The 16,708-nt window shown below is 40.5% G+C and overlaps 2 protein-coding genes and 1 long non-coding RNA gene across 6 annotated transcripts; 2 read left to right on the top strand and 1 right to left on the bottom strand.

Annotated features, from left to right (window-relative positions):
* The first annotated feature begins 507 nt into the window (after positions 1–507).
* LOC135500406 (uncharacterized) lies at positions 508–2,220 on the top strand. The gene is made up of 2 exons (XR_010449439.1): positions 508–596; positions 1,446–2,220. It is a non-coding gene; the product is annotated as an uncharacterized LOC135500406 (long non-coding RNA).
* Positions 2,221–3,128: 908 nt separating this feature from the next.
* On the top strand, positions 3,129–7,076 carry LOC135500648 (small ubiquitin-related modifier-like). The gene is made up of 5 exons (XM_064792219.1): positions 3,129–3,202; positions 3,318–3,365; positions 3,884–3,970; positions 4,189–4,260; positions 4,617–7,076. Exons 1-5 carry the CDS (start codon positions 3,182–3,184, stop codon positions 4,674–4,676), a joined length of 288 nt encoding a protein of 95 aa, XP_064648289.1. The 5' UTR covers positions 3,129–3,181; the 3' UTR covers positions 4,677–7,076.
* Positions 7,077–8,797: 1,721 nt separating this feature from the next.
* LOC135500636 (transmembrane protein 106B-like) lies at positions 8,798–16,243 on the bottom strand. 4 transcript variants are annotated; one of them, XM_064792198.1, is made up of 7 exons: positions 15,951–16,080; positions 15,156–15,330; positions 11,863–11,923; positions 11,259–11,427; positions 10,964–11,154; positions 10,545–10,595; positions 8,798–9,633 (listed from the first exon to the last, which is right to left on the bottom strand). In XM_064792198.1, exons 2-7 carry the CDS (start codon positions 15,289–15,291, stop codon positions 9,486–9,488), a joined length of 756 nt encoding a protein of 251 aa, XP_064648268.1. In that variant the 5' UTR covers positions 15,292–15,330; positions 15,951–16,080; the 3' UTR covers positions 8,798–9,485. The 4 variants fall into 4 exon arrangements, with proteins under 4 accessions (XP_064648268.1, XP_064648266.1, XP_064648264.1 ...); XM_064792196.1 differs by lacking the exons at positions 8,798–9,633; positions 10,545–10,595; positions 10,964–11,154; ... (1 more) ...; positions 11,863–11,923; positions 15,951–16,080 and adding exons at positions 12,834–13,536; positions 13,921–14,273; positions 16,130–16,243; XM_064792194.1 differs by lacking the exons at positions 8,798–9,633; positions 10,545–10,595; positions 10,964–11,154; positions 11,259–11,427; positions 11,863–11,923 and adding exons at positions 12,834–13,536; positions 13,921–14,273.
* Positions 16,244–16,708: the final 465 nt, after the last annotated feature.

A 16,708-nucleotide genomic window follows, 5' to 3' on the forward strand; every position in this document is an offset into this window, starting at 1 on the left:
ATTGTGGGTTTATACACCACGTTGAAAAAGGACACACATTTTCGTAGGGGCGGGCGCCGGTAGCTTGGCTATGGTGCTGTGACCATGGAAGGTATCTCAACCGCCTCAAAACATTTCACGACGGGCTAATTGGTATGTGTCGTGTTTAGGATGATAACGACAGGGGAATCACTGATAGGTCAGCCCCGGAATGCAATGCAGGATATTACTTGGAAATTTTTAATGAACATCCAGTAGCTTGGCACCAATAAAACTTTATGGCGACCTCGTTTTTCAGTCGTCGCTGATTCGTCGAGACTCGCGGATTTCTTGACTCGCAACACAAACCCGAGATTTTTTTTTGTTTCGGCAATAAACTTTCGCAGAAATGATGTATTTATTCCAGACAGTGGCACTTAAGTAGATGTCACTATTTCGAACAAATATTTCCTGTTAGCAAGCACCTGGTGTGAGCCTATAAGTATAAAACGACCGCACCTGGTGCGGCGTGGCAATCTTAAAGCTGTCAGTGTCCGACCAGGCTGCGGAATTCAGTGCGGACCACGAAAGCATTCTCATTCCTCGATTATATAGTTGTATTTGCTAAGTTATAAAAGGTAAGATTTTCAGTCACTGGTAGTTAGGGCCTTTTGGGGCCATCGCTCAGAATTCGAACGGACTGCACCACAATTTTCGATTACAAAAGTTTCACTGATATAAATGTCCTATATAAATGATGAGTCGACATGGTATTCGACACTTCTTATTTTTCTGAAAAAATGCACTCAAACACCAGCGACACTAATTTGACACTATGAAAGTCTTGACCCGTGCCATGGGGGGGGGGGGGGGTAGGCTCTATAGGGTTTTCACAGACCGCTGAAATTATCACTTCGTAATGGTAGCACAGTTTTGGGGAGGAAGGTCGTTTTCCAAAAAAATACCAGTAAATTCATGGTCAACTTTGAAGATGTGTCTCAGCTAACAGCATTTCTCGCACTATTTCAATTTCTTCCCAAGGGGGGGGGCACGGTAGCAAATTGGGCTTTATCATGGGGGTTCTGTCTGATGGACCTCAGGGTGGAACTCTCCTGAAAAAGTTTAAACCTAATAAAACTTTGAAGCTGCGGGTTTCTTTCGCGGTAAATCAACCATGCGAACCGTTCCCGTCGCCAGGCTTACCATGGCTCAGGTCGGCAGACAGCCAGAGCCGCCTGGATACACTCTCACCACGCGGTCCGTTGTGTGATTAGCTTTCTTTTTTTAACGAACAAATATTTTCTCCATTTGTATTGATTATTGGTAGTGGCACAAACTTTGGTCAGATCAATTAATTCATTGTACCATAAATGAATAAAGACATAAAAGGTCCCGGTCCACAAAGGCCCTGCAATGAATTTAAAATTTTCTCTGTCTTTTTCATACTGGTTGTTATGTTTACATGATTTCTTATTTTTACATTGCAGATGCAGGCACGAGTCCTCTTCCTTACCGTCCTTCTGATCTTTGCAATCTCCGCTAACGCAGCCAGTATCCGAAAGTTGCTGAGCCATCCGAATTTTTGTGACGTCATCCCAAACCCTCTCAAAAACGGAAAGGTCAAAGTGTGCTGCGTTCCTCGGGTCGATTACTGTGTCTGTTTCATAAATTCAAGGGAGTCGGACAAATACTGCAGAACGACGTAAAAGATGCGGGCGATAACACTCTGTGACATTTCTGCCTGTACATTCCATTGGACTGGGTGGTGAGGGGGTAGTGGCGGGGTAGACTCTTTCACCAGTCTCTTTCATTCAATCATTACAGCGGAGCCGAGAGTCGTGGTTACATGGGCTTGTGGGGCTTTTGCATAATGGGAGTGTAGACTCCAGCATTTAGTTGAGACCTAAACACAGTCCTCTAATACGTGGAGGGACGAGCCACGTGTTTATGTTAAACCAATGCCTTTGTTTCCTAATAATGGAGTTTTTTTCATTACAAGAAGGGCGGACTGAACTTTGGGTGGAAGAGAATAACACTACAGGGCCCACGTCGACACAATTTGCATCCACTTGTACTGAGCAGTTTAATAATTTTTCAAAACATAGTTTGAAGATGTAACGGTCCTGCTGGATTCATGTCGTGCACGGGTAAAAACATTCTCACGTCACACTTTTTGTCCTTGCTTTCAAGCGAAATGATTAGGTCTACATTTGACATAACTTTTGTAAATAATAACGCGTAATAAATTATTTGTTTCATTGAGTGCTGTTTGCGATGTTTGTCATTTTGACCGGTGTGGAAGTAGTGGAAGGGTCACTCCCATACAGGGATACACATCCCGGAAAAAGCCAGCTAGGCATATGGTAATTATTTCCATCAAGGCAGCGAACAAGCGGGCCTGCGCGGGAGATCTTTAGCCCCCATCAGCGGCCGGGAAAAGCCCATGGAATTGCTAGATCAACCTTCTGCTGCCTCTATCTTTACTAAAAACACAACATTTGAAGAAAAAAAACTACCCGACCGACTTGCAATGGTAAACAACACCCGGTTGCCACACTGTCGCTGGGCAATGATCGGTCACGTCCTGGAAGAACGAATGGACTGCCTTAGGAGTTCAGCTCCGTTGCAAATTGGCCTTTGAATTTCCCGCCTCGCTGCATGGTTTGAATTTCCCGCTATGATTCCCATTGGCGTATAACTCTGTAGACGTCATAACTTACTGGTTACGGGGTTTGGCATACCAGCCTCTGAGTTCCCGCTCGGTCCAAAGATGTATTTTGGACACCAGTTGGTGCATGAAACAACCAAAAACCCTTCTATGGGTCGTGTTGCTAAATTTCTGTTGAACGGTTAGTGTTATATCCGAAACAAAACGCTTTAAAATCCTTAGGTTCCAGGTTTAAGCGGATAGTTCGAAAAGGTTAAGCTGCCGCGACGTCTGACGATGTAAAACACAACTATATTTTTTATGATAGGTGATATAAACTTGAATATAAACCTAATAAGAATACAAACCATTTAATTTCAACAACGTGTAGAGAACATATTGTAATTTGGCATTAAACCGTATGATTTATTGCCATCTTCTTGTCTCAGCCGCCGATAGTTCCTCACGCCTTCCTCGGAATCAATCTCCGGCTCAATAATTTTCGCCAAGTTCAGGTGCCGGTTGCCGCCATATTGTAAAATTTTAGAACGTGTGGTGAAACAAAACGTCGACAAAATGTCAGATAAAGCAGGACAGGTAAATATTCATAAAGTTGTGACTCAGAATCCGATTAAAATAAAGCAATACCATTCTGTTGATACCACGTTTGTTGTAATTGCACTGTTGTAACTATTTTATTTTCTCATTTTAGGATGGAACGAAAGACAAAGAATTTATCAACATCAAATGCGTTAGCCAGGTAATATCCCCGCGAATCGATTTTTGTCGACAACAGTCATGACGATCATCATTTAATCAGTCGACAATGTTGCAAGCTGCACACTTCCCTTGGTTACCTGCATTAGTCCCACTGCGCTGCACACTATTTAAAAATTTTCAAACGACTGAAATGGTAGAAAAGAAAGAAAAGATAAAATTGAAAGAAGTGAAACTGAAAATGAAGTAGGCAAGGCCTAAGCTAAAGTTAGTATAGACTGGCTGTGCTGAATGAAGACAACAAATCATGGAAAAAGAAAGTGAAAGCCATCATTTCATGACTGAGCTGAACGTCTTCTATCTTTGCAGTGCTTGGGCTAGGCTTGGCCGGGTCATATATATTGTGATTCGCTGCTCGCAGAAATGCCGCCATCATCATCAGACATCATTCATATCATTGAGCTGAGCGGGAAATTCGTTGAAATGGTCCCTGCTCCACTTCAGTATGAGCCCAGTACCGCCCATGATAATTATATCAACCTTTCTCCTTTCTTTCCGCAGGGTGCCCTGACAGAAAATGAGGTGTTATTCAGGGTGAAGCTAAACACAGCGATGAGAAAAGTAATGAAGTCATATAGTGAACGATCTGTAAGTATAGGACAAGCTTGACCTCAGAAAAAAAGACAATTTTGTGCTTAATTTATTTGAAAGGAGCAGGCGGCCGTAACCAGAAACAGGAGGTATTATGTACCCTGCTGGTGTTTTGTACTGAGAGAGGTTAAACACTTGATTGAAGTAGGACCTAGTGAGTGTAGGAATTTAAAAAGTATCATATATAAATCAAAATGTTTGGTTTTATTTCTCAGGGAGTTCCAGAAAGTAATTTACGATTTCTCTTTGATGGACGAAGAATTCTTGAAGATCAAACGCCGAAATTGGTATGTGAATAAAGATCAGTCTTAAAATTGGTTGCAAGAAGATGTTATGACACATGAAAAATCATCAGGTGCTTTCAAGCACTCTCAGTGAACCGTTTTGTCGCCGGAATTTTGAGTTACATACTGAAGAAGCAATCAGAAATTGAACCGAAGTTATCAAATTCTTTTTAAGATATAGACCATTCAAATTACTAATTTGAGCCTTTTCAGTGGTTGGTATGGCGTATGAATATAGGGTTTTTGGTCTCACTAGAGTATACACCCTAAAAAACTATCAGAATTTCAACAAAAGTTATCCAACTCTTTTCAAAATAGTACCATTCAAATTTCTAATTCTTCGCTCTTTTACTTTTTAGCTGGGTTTCGAGGACGGTGATGTAATAGAAGTTTACCAAGAGCAAACGGGAGGACACTAGCCTATTTTATCGCCGGGGATACCCGGACAGGACTTGTTTTTATCTGCTGTACAGAAATGAATTCAATGATGTTGGTGATTCGCGATATTGAGGGGAAGATGACTCTTTCTGCTGGTGAACAGAGTGAGGAGAGAGACTTCGTAGATTGAAGAATGTTGAAGTGGGCCGACACTTCAGGTTCTATCCTAGGGAATTATTATCAGTCAGTGTCTTCCCTGACTGTTTTGAATGCGTTGGATCGACACATTTTTAAAAAACAGTGCCATCTGGGCCCGCCACTTTAAAAAAAAGAACGAAATTGTCATTAAAACCATCTGGAGTCATTTTGAAAGCAGATGACTCTAAAACATTTTAAAATGCATTATAAGTCCATAAAACTGCAAAAATATATGTCTTAGTATCGAAAAACAAAACTTGCATCCTGCCAAAAACTTGATTAAACAATGGTAGGTTCGACGTGTTCAAATCAAATGCCAGGGGGGAAACACAGTGTCACATATTTTCAAGAAATTTGGTTTTGAAACGCCCAGATTCATCTGTCTGAACTCCATTGGTGCCATTGGTGGTGGCATGGCTAAAAACCAGTAATTTGAATCGATCAGCGGAGGATGTGGCGTCCAAATGTATAGTTTCAAATATCATGGCAGAGTTACGCTGTTGCTACTGTACTGCCTTGAAATCATTATTGGATTTCATATGTCATTGTTCCTTCTGCAGTGTATTAATAGTTTTTTAAAGAGGTGGGTGAGGAGATGCCTTTATTACTAGTGAGTTTCCGAAATTGACAATTCTCATTATTTAGACACAATTCTTTCCAAGGGGTCAGTCCATTCAAGCGCCGTATGGAATCAGTTTTATGTAGCATTATTCATAACCATTCCTTCAAGTTCAAAGGGCCATTCTGATAGTTCATCCTGGTGTAAAAATCTGCATTTGATTTTGTTATATGCTTTATTCGTTCAAGCTCCATTTATTTGTTGACCAACAAATAAGTCGCACTCCCATCGTAACCTTCTAGACTTGTCCTCTTGCTTTAAAGAATGGCCCGTGAGGGTTGAAGCCTTTTTGTATATTTCTCATCCCGTTCAATGCCTCGTTCTGAATTCTTTGCCTTGTGGTAAGACAGTAATATCTGGAATCAGCCAGTTTAGTTACGAAGTTGCAAAATGCTTATCCGTGTGTACAGGGCTTTTTCAATAAGTAGGGTACACGCTGTTTAAATTGTAGTTCCTCTGGGTTGTTATGCTCAAGACAGATTATTCTGAATGCGTGTATGAACGTGAAGTGGTTACCTTTGTTAGGACTAGTATTACCTCTTGTATCATTTTATAACTTGTACATGTATGAGGGAAATTTATGGTTATCAGCTCGAAGCAAACACACCCCAAGCTTTTAGAGAATACTTTTAAACAAGGTTTCGAATGAATGTTAAATATCCGCTTAGCCATAGGAAAACGGCAACTAATGTAAAATGGGTCATTGTTTTTCTGCTAGGTGGCAACACTTGCATTTGGGTGCTGCAATTGTTAGAACTTGGTTTACATTCCAAGGCTCTTCCTCTGTCTCTGACCGCCATGTGGTGTCATAACCTTATGAGTGTGGCTGAGCAGGTAGAAAAAAACTTCTTAAGCTTACCCAAACAAACAAAGGTGGGAATTGATTCTACTTTTTGTTAACCAACAACACTGAACATAATCGCTGGTGTGTTGCTGCCTTTGAGAATAGTAATGATGCCTGATCATAATTCATAATAAGGATATTTGTTCCCAGTTGATTACCCTAAGTTTGAGTGTAAATAGTCCCATCTTATCACCACAATATCAAGTTCATGTAGCATCAGACAGTTCCGTACCACCCATTTTTTTGTTGGACAAAATGTGCTTTGCTTTCTGCGGAAGAAATTTGACGAAGTGACCTCAAATGAATACATTTAAGACTAAGTTGAAACTAGTAACTTTCTGACGAGTATTTGGATATTCTTTTAGGGCTTCCCTGCATAATTTTAATCATATGTATAAAAGTTGGATATTTTTATCAAAACTAGTGGGTCCAAAGTTGACAATTCAGTTGGGTTGGTCCCGGGGATGATATCGGATGAAAAATTCTAATCATAACTCTTGCTGATTCTGATGTAAGCTGTGCCTGAAAGCTTCAGCTGTATGAATTCCGTCGATGAAATAAAGTTTTTTTGGAGGTTGTCTTGATCAAGTTTAACAGAAATTAAGATTGGAGAAGGTGACTTCGTCTTTCGGGTTTTCTTTTTTGCACTTCTTTTTTCTTCACCATGATTTTCCAAAATGATGAATTGTCTTTTGTACCATTGTTCCATTGTAAGATATGTGTATTATGATGCGTCATTAAATTTGTGAACATAGACCAAAAAATTGTAGTATTGTCATACATAGGTGTTCTTGTTCAATCTTTAGCATGTTTAGAGAACATGTCAAAATGGAATCCAAGGATCTTGTAGACGCATTAAAACCCTTTTAATTGTGTCTCCTGTCCCAACCAACTTCAGAACTTCTCTTATCTCACTCAGGCACATGAAGGTCCAAATGCCAGCCTCGAACCATTCGTCAAATAGAAGGCATTTCTCTGCAGCACTTGCTGAATTGTAGACCCTCTGAGGGTTAATGCTACCTTTTATTGTCCCATGCAGTTTAGTCTGATGTGTTTTCATATCGGCTGAAAAAATGAGAAATTTGACAAGTTCGAAACATGTAGAGAACCGTACAACCGACATGACACCATGCAGGACCAGGAGGTTGGATACCCATGTCAACAAAGTGTGTGCCAAGGCCTACTACGGTCTCTACCGGATACGCCAAATCCGTAAATTCCTCTTGGAGAAAACGACCAAGACCTTGGTACATGCTTTCATCATTGCCCACTATTGCAATGCTCTCCATGGTATACCTGCCAGGGCTACAGACCAGGTGCAACGGGTTTTTAACTCAGCGGCAAGAGTTGTGTGTTTGGTGGGCAAGTTTGACCACATTTCCCCTGTTTTTGGCACAGCTACACTGGCTTCCTGTCAAATTCAGGATCCAGTACAAAATGTTGCTCCTGGTGTTTAAGTGCTTGACTGGTGAAGCTCCGGAGTATCTCAGATCCATGATTCAATTAAAAAGAACTGGGCGCTCTGGCCTTAGATCTGAATCTGAGATGCTCCTGGAGGTTCCCCGGTTCAAGCATCCAACTCTCAGTGGACGCTCATTGTCGGCAGCTGCTCCAAGTCTGTGGAATCAGCTGCCGACGAGCGTCCACCATGCCGATTCCATTGAAGGTTTCAAGTCCCTCCTGAAGGCCCACCTATTTGCAGCTGCCTACGGGAGGGATAGCGCCCCAGAATACTCTCCTGCGGAGTAATTGGGGCGCTATATAAATAATATGTATTGATTGATATTGATGTATTGATTGTCCTATGGAGGCAACTAGATATTTGCCTGACTGTCCTTTGTTAGGTCTTCAAGACGGATTGGTGTTACTACTAGTCTTATGTTAGAGGTGGGCATACTCCGTGTAGTAGCAGTAGTGCGATTAGGTGGTCCTATTGTATTTCGTCTGCATTCTATCATTCCCCACAGTCCCTTGAGATCTTGGGGATAATCTGGCAGTATCGATTACTTCGGGCCAATAGTGGGCAGTCTATGGACCCCTGGTTAATTCCGGGCACCAGTGGTGAAAGAGTTAACACATGGCCAGAAGCTGTTGTCACCACACAGACGTGTGTCATCATGACTGAAGGTAGTTGGACACCCTAGCCGTGTTGGATGATGTCCATCTTGAGCTAGCAATACCATGAAACTGGCAAGTCACCTCTCGATCTCTCATTGCAGGGAAAACTCAGATGACTGTTGGCAAGGGGTCGTCAGGAGTCTACAAACTACTCATCACAATCCAGAGTTGGAATATAAGGTGCAGGTGCATGGGATTGTATATAAATCTATGGGACAAAATCATAAACCAGTTTTGGCACCTCCATTTCATACAGGCCTCTTACACTTGAGATAGAACTTTTGTACAAGTGCCTCTCAGTCGGTTTAATAACGTCGTTATTAGCATCCATGGGACTGGGTTATACATGTATATCAAATAATTGAATAAACTGCTAATTATAATAATGCTAATAATAATCTCAGACACTTTATTTCAAACTTAGAAACATTTTTTACTACATAATTATTAATATCATGCCTTTCAACTCAAAAAGTCTAAATTAATTAACAACAAGAAGATTTTTAAAGAAAAAACCACTGATAAATATTTTTGAAAGATGTCCATACCAGCGTTTCCAGCTATTTCGTAAAAGTCTCTAGGGCCAGTATTACATGTCACTTGTGACAAGCATTGCATGTCACTTGTGACGAAACTTTGAATTACCAACTGGAAAACATAACATAACATGACAAAAGAGTGAAAAGAGACATCGTGAATCCTGTGACATCTCCTTTTTGGAATTTTGTACTTAAAGTGACACAATACAAGTGACAACATGAAATCTATGTCATTATTAATCCAGCCTAACTATAAATACTACTTCATTCTACCAAGTTTACAACCTCCGTAAGGTCTTCTACATCAGAAGCTCAGAGATCTGTTGGTAAATTATCCCTTTACAATGCACTTGCAAGTGCTTTATCAGTGGTTACCATTCCTTGCAATATTTGGTCTTATGCAGAAGTGGAGATTGGGTGACAGAAAACATAGCAAAAGCAATGCATAATTTGCCGCGTCACAAGCAATAATTTCAAGCTGTTACAAATCATACAGTCAAAAGTCCAATCAATGTCGTCCTGATGAATATCCTCATTGAAATAATCCAAGCTCACCGAGCATTTGGCTGACAGCTGATCTCCGACGACGTTTGGGTGAGGTCGCAGAGCAATTGACGTGTTGGTACGTTGTAATTGTGTCCTGTTCTGTGTGCCCGAGATAGGTTGAATTGATCGAGATACTGGAAGAAGAGTTGAAGAACTTAACTCGTGTTTTATACTAAAAGGGTTATATTCAGCAGTCAATGCATCTCTGTACCCGGCCCTGGTAAGGGATCTATGCCAGAACAGTGGCGAAACGTTGAAAGTTCCAAATTTTTCTTCCAAAAATTTCCAGATGAGAAAATCATAATGATACTCTCTTGACACCTTGGACTTATCAAAATTTTCGGGCAAACAATGAAATGGTGTGAAAAGACCCTTCAAAATATTGCCCTACTTGCAGTGACGGTTTACATTTATGTGTGAGTTTCAAAGGTCCCATTTAGTGATTTAAAAGTTATCAATAATGACGTTGCACTGTTGGTGCTAGTGATCTCCTGGCGTTCACCACATTTGCTTGGGCAATCTCGAGAAGAACCCTGCCCCCACAGGATTAGACAGCAGGTGAATTTGTGGCAAACAGCATTGACATCCTGGGTGATAATATGTTGAATATGGGACAAACGAAATAGTTTCAAGCATCGACCACCTCAACTGGGGGGAGTACGGGGTTTGCATTGACCGCTGCATGATAGAATGTTATCATGTTTCCATGGCTACAGATTTTTGTCAGATGCCAGGCGCCAATTGGCTGTCCTACGAGTAATCGACAAAGTGCCCCAATTTCAAGCAGTGTCTGCGCGAACACTGCAAAATGAGTAAGGTAAACTGGTACAATTATAGCGTATGCAAACATCAATTTGTTTTCTGCACTGTAGGGGCTATAACTGTGGCCGGGCTATAACTGTACCACCTTATCTTACTGGTTTACAGAAAACTTACTCAAATTCTATGTCTAGTAGCGACATCCATGATCCTCTACCACAATAAATTCTGGAAAGAAAAGCCGTTTGATTTTACTATAAAGCTACTGTACAAAAACAAAACTTACTCAAATTCCATGACAATCTGCGACGACCAGTTATTTTTGACGCAAAAACCCCTGGAAAAGAAAAGACAGTGTTCTTTGGTAACTCATACATTAGAAATGCGTACCTGAATACAATTTCGCTAAGCATGTTAAAACGTTTAGTCATTCAGTAGCCTGCACCTAACGTTACGCGAATCACTGGGGAAACATTGTCTTTTACTATCTGTATGTCTATCTGCCCCACAGCCATGTACCCACTGGGACAACTTTGTATAGTTGTCTCTGTGACACCATAGTTGTCTATCATCCACAAAACAGACCAGATCTCTGGTCCTTTTTCCCGTCCATTCCTTTAGATGTGCTTTACTATATAATTAAACCCTTCAACCTTAAATTCTCTACCTAAGAGACAGTACTGAAATTTGTTCTAAATAACTTACGCAACATATCCCTCATCGAAATCAAAAGTGATGTTCATTTTTATATAATGTAAGCTTGTTGATCGGAGCGGAATGTTCAATTCTGAAGAATTTGTAGCAGTCGCCTGCTTCTTATCGTCATGCATTGCCGTCATACGGGCCGTCGATACAGTTACTGGGTAAAAATTGTCATTTGTCACGTTGAATGAATTCTGAAAAGAAAAGCCAAAGTTGTTAAGCGTGCACTGAAAAGCGTGCCTCTCAAAAATTCCAAACTCAGGAGAAAAAATCCTCGAGGAAGAATGCTGATACTTACCGTGAAATGTAATATCACTAATCCTTTTCCACTTGTGTTGACAAGTGCATACTCTGGTTTTATTTTGAAGCCCGAAGTCGACAGAGACACGCTTCTTGGAATAAGGAAGAATATAGTCAGAGCCGCAATCACAATGCATGCTATCACAGCTACCGCTACCTTTGATTTTCTGAAAACAAGAAACGAAGATGGTCAATTTACAAAGTATTTTTAGACACGCCTAAATGACACAGCCTCCATTAATGGTTGATAAACTTGTTCGTAAGTCGAAGGTTTTGAGGGACCTTGGTATTTATTTTTCTCTGAGATTGCATCAACACAGTGCTGTGCAACGTCATTTCATAAACATCAAACCACAGGGTCGCATGTATCTAATTTGCCCTTGGCAGAACGTAACGTTTTGTCCCAAATTTGCGAGGAAAACATGTTTTTTAGTATCTGTAATACAGCTCTGAACAGTAGCCCATCCTTCTTTTAATGATTTAAAATTTAATCGACAATACCAATATGCCAGTCAACTTGCCGATTTTTATATTCAAAATGTCCGAGAGCCAGAAAAATGTCCAAGATTTTGCTTAACAAGATATGTTAACATCATACTTACATCTGTGGGTTAAGTCTCATATCTGTCACTGGTATCAGTGCTATTAGCTTGGCCTCTTGTTCTGAAAACAACAAGGAGGTGGGTAAAGATGGGAAATCATCTTGGTTTTTCTGATGACACATTTTGGCAAGGCTTCATTACACTTCTCTCTCTTGAATTAATTTCGCACGCTAACGCTTCCTTTCATGACATCACTAGTTTTCACAGGTAGTATTGTAGTTCATGCTTATGGTCATAATTATAATTAATACACTGAACGTTCATGTGGGACGCTCTGATCACCTCATGCAGCTGGGTGTATGACCAACTCGGCCTATTACCAACTCGGCCTGGGTTATAAATCATTGGTTTATTGGCATAAGTTTTTCTTATATTTTTTTGTTTTTTGTTGGTATATATAGGCCTACTATGTATTCATTCCCGTTGGAAATTTGAAGAAAATTCATTGGGATTTGAAGGAGAAATCCATGAAATAACGGCGGCGAATGTGGAAAAGTCGCGGTAGCACTCCAAATGCACATTCATGACTGTGATTTCATGGATTTCTTCTCCAAATCTTGATGAATTCTCTTCAAATTTCCACCAGGAATGAATAAATAGTAGGTCGATATAGCAACAAAAAAAAACAATATAAGGAAAACTTATGCCAATAAACCGATGATTTATAACCCAGGCCGAGTTGGTGGGCCGAGTTGGTAATAGGCCGAGTTGCCCCGTAATCTGCAGCTGATCTCCAACAGAATTTTTCTCTGGGAGTCAGATGACTGATGAGAGGGTATTTGGGGAGTTGGTGGTCTAACCATGAAACAAGTGAAGACATGAGCCACTTAAACAACGCTTTACTAGATTCTAAAACTGGCCGAGACAATTTCTGACGCAGTTGTATACCAATGACTGCACAGCACTGGGCCTCACCAAAATTATTCATTTTAAAGTATTCAGACATGAAGTGACTTACTAAACCAATGAAATAATGTACATATTTATTGAATTTGGCTGATGAAAGACTACACAGTACACTTTAATGTAAAAACGCACATAAAAAACATCATGAAATACAAAACAAATGCAACTTTTATCTTTTCCAATGGGACCTCACTGCAGTACATTTACATGTACATGGGTGTAGATTTGCAGTAGATGGGCTTTGAAACTGGACACATAAATGCACTGCAAGTTCAACTTTCAAGTTTTTAACGAATGGCATAGGCCTTCAAGCCTGACAACTGCACATCATACAATGTCTCCACACGCATTCTGACTGGGATCGAGGTCTCCACTCAGCTGAACCTGCATTTCCTGAAGATCATTTTCAGTCTGAGCAGACGTGATCGCTGGTTCCTGTCCATTCCCGTCCCCGGCAACCTCTGGTTCCTGTCCATTGTCGTCCCCAACAACCTCCTGAGCTGCTTGAGTGACATTTTCCACTTTTACTTCCATCGCCAACAATACCTCTGTCAGATTCGCCTCATTTTCAACCACATCTAGTGCATTCTTTCGCTCCTTTTCAAAGAACCGCGAGATGATGTCGGGATCTAGATTCAGGACCTCAGAAATCGACTGCAGGGCAACCTGGTCAGGTGTTTTAGAAATTTCGTTGAAGAATTTTAACATTGTAGCTTTGGCGTGTGCACTAACTATTCTCCGTTTCTTGTAACTCGGTTCAGTCGATTCCTGGAAGGAAGAAATAGCTTTTTGAAGGACATGGGATTCAACTAATGCTTGATTTGACCTTCATAATGTTACATGATACCAAAAACATCAATTTACACTTTCTACCTGTAAACAAGCAATTTAAATCGTTGTGACCTGCATGTTTAATCGCATGCAATAATCAGTCATTTGCAGTGGCTGCGGTAATCTGCACGATTCAATACCAAACCCAGTGATTACCGCTCTTCCCCTTCAGATGAAACGATTATGATTACAGGTGGCTACAGTTTAAATCAGCCGTAGGCAATGTTGTTGAGAAGTTTCACTAGCCCTGAAAAGCAACGCAACTCACTGTGCCATCTATAGGAATTCATCAAAGTCCACTTCCTCATTGTGATCACTTACCTCGAAGTACTCTCGCCTCATGCGCCGCTGATCTTTGGACTCCATCTTGTACTCCTGGTACAAACGTAACCTCTCTTCCACCGGTTTATCCAAAAATTCCTGAATTCGCAACAAATTCTGAATCGTCGTTTTAGTATCCGGCATATTTCCTGCCTCTCCTCTCCGCAGCAGGTCCGACAAATACCCCTGGGTTCGCCCGCTTGAAACAGCAGCGAAAGTCTCTTGGCTTATTTTCATTTCTTTCAACTCGGCACGTATCTTTGCAAAGACTTGCTTATCTATTTTCTTTAAGAGTTGGGAATTGTCTTGTTCAGATTCTTGGGAGGGAGCCTGAGGTTCGACACCGGGAAGATCTGGAAAGCAGGGGTAGTGCTTGTATGTATCACTTTGTCTCAAGTCTGTGTGTGATGTCCCGAACACCAACTCTTTTAAAGAAGTCGTACCCTCAATCCAACCAGACATTTCGAAATAGTCTTAAATCTCTAAATTTCTTAATGCACATAAATATTTTTTTAAACTTGTGGATTATATGGCATGAAAATGTGTTACAATACGAATCTGAGGATGATGGTGATGATGATGATGATGATGATGATGAACTAGAAAAAGATGATACCAATGCATGCCTCACTTCAGTCATCCTGAGGGGTTAATGTTCGACTCTCAATTTGTGTGGAGAGCCGGAGAAGCGAACATCAACCCCTGATTTCCTCAGGATGCACTTCAGTGTACTTCCTACAAACCTATACATATCTACACCCATTTCTATTGTGCCCGTTTCAAGTTAATGAATGTTTGCAGGTGCTTTAGTTTATGACCCAAGTCACCAAGTATGAAGTACTGAGCATTTGACTTGAGTGAATATAAAACTATGTCAATTTTGATTTGGTTTTTAGATCAGGACAGGACTGACGGGACAACACATCTTAGACACCATGGGCCAAATTCATAAAGGGCGTTTGGCTTAAAAACAGCGTTTAACTGCTGAATAGACAGATTCTGGCCCGTCATGTAAATCTTCACAGAATATGAATAGGCCCTGAAACTGATTAGGGAGAAGTTGTACATGTCTAACCCTTAAACGCCCTTTATGAATTTGGGCCTACGTGTACCTAATTACTCTTATCAGTCAATTTGACCAAAATAACTCAATGAGCCCTCAAATGCTACAAACTAACCGTTTTGGTGTGACGGGTCGCATTCTTTTTGATTCCCAACAAAAGAAAGCAACTAACCTTTTGGTACCCTTCCTGTGCCCCGACATGTTGGACAGTGTACGCTTCCTTTCATCAACTCTTCATACCCATCATGATTATTCTCCGAGGAGATCAGCGGCTGCTGCATTTCTCTGCCTTTTATACTCCCATACATGTGTGATCGATTTTCTTAACTGTCCATCAGCAGCACTCACTGAAATGAAAATGAATTGGAACATTTATTAGACTATGTATCATTCAAAGAGAGAGACTAGAGAGTATTGGCGTCAATGCCCAATGTAGCAGTTTAGCTGCACATTGAGTAAAATGTGTGTAGCAAGTGTCGCTTAAGACAGACCAGATGTCAAGAAACATTTATGTCCAAATGAACAAGGCGAAAACATTTCATAAGGTGGTTCCTATGGTGCCTGTAAGAAAATTAAAGAGGTTGCTGATTAAACCACTTAGTCCACCTACCTAAGACTATGTCTATGTCTACGAGGGCTATTTTCGGAATTTTCAACTAATGACTAAGGCACTTACTAAATCTGAACGCAAATCACCTCGAAACTTTGCCAAATTCACAATAACTTTGAAATGAGAGCTATCCTTCTTTGTGCACATACGCACTGGCTTCTTTTGATTTGATCACCATCACTAGAGACACTGATCAAACACTGTAACCTGGCCTTGTAATGACATCGTATTGTTGAATATCGTCGCCGCAAGGCTTGCGTTGCAACTTTTCATGAGCACAACTTTTTGGCCCTAGAATAACGGACTTTGGCGTCAAGATTAAGCAATTCACAGATGATAGAATACATCATAACGTACCTTAAGAACTATATCGACATATGTTATCGACTGTAGACACGTGTCTGGTTTAGAATGGACAATAATCTTGATTTTATTGAAGAGAAAATTGCACAATTTCTCAAAAATGACGATTTTAAGAGTGTAGCAAAGGAAGCAAATGATGTTGTAAATAAATATAAAAATCTATAGAAACGTACCTTAAATGACGTGATAAAGTCAACAACTGGCATTCAAATTTTATCATGACAAAATTTGTCTAAAAAATGTCATAGAATTGAACCTATTATTCTCTATTTGCAACATACTTTTCTGTCAACCTCGCTTCCAGGTAAATATTATCCTGGGTACGGGGTTGATCATGATGGTAATCACATGATCCATTATTATATCATAATAATGCCATTATATGGGCTAGACTTTAATCACCTGGTAATTTGTCAGATATTTATTAGATTATACATTCTGGGACGGGTCAGAAGTCCAAACGAGTAATGGGATGTCATCACAACCAATGGTAATGTGCCTCCGGCCGACCAACTCGCAATGTCACAACCAGTCACTTGCAAAGACGATCGACAAAAACAAAACATACTTCATAAGTCAAGGTCACAACCTAGTCACCGGACAAGTGTTGCCGCTTAAAAAATGGGTACAAAGTCACAACCAACTTTAAGGCCCTTTTTGTGTGGACCACTACCAGAACAATATAATTGATCCTCTACACGTGTAGGCCTATGTCCGACACAGTTCAGATAATTTCGGTCTATATGTCCTTA

This window comes from Lineus longissimus, chromosome 16, assembly GCF_910592395.1.
Source record: "Lineus longissimus chromosome 16, tnLinLong1.2, whole genome shotgun sequence".
NCBI lineage: Eukaryota > Metazoa > Nemertea > Pilidiophora > Heteronemertea > Lineidae > Lineus > Lineus longissimus.

What these genes read in the sequence shown, in the direction of transcription:
- LOC135500648 (XM_064792219.1), top strand. Translation starts at nt 3,182, where the DNA reads ATGTCAGATAAAGCAGGACAG. An exon ending in ACATCAAATGCGTTAGCCAG is followed by an intron (nt 3,366 to 3,883) that starts GTAATATCCCCG and finishes TTCTTTCCGCAG; the next exon opens with GGTGCCCTGACAGAAAATGA. An exon ending in AAGATCAAACGCCGAAATTG is followed by an intron (nt 4,261 to 4,616) that starts GTATGTGAATAA and finishes TTTACTTTTTAG; the next exon opens with CTGGGTTTCGAGGACGGTGA.
- LOC135500636 (XM_064792196.1), bottom strand. Translation starts at nt 15,291, where the DNA reads ATGTATGGGAGTATAAAAGGCAGAGAAATGCAGCAGCCGCTGATCTCC. An exon ending in CACAGGAAGGGTACCAAAAG is followed by an intron (nt 14,274 to 15,155) that starts GTTAGTTGCTTT and finishes CCTGCTTTCCAG; the next exon opens with ATCTTCCCGGTGTCGAACCT. An exon ending in TGAGGCGAGAGTACTTCGAG is followed by an intron (nt 13,537 to 13,920) that starts GTAAGTGATCAC and finishes TCTTCCTTCCAG; the next exon opens with GAATCGACTGAACCGAGTTA.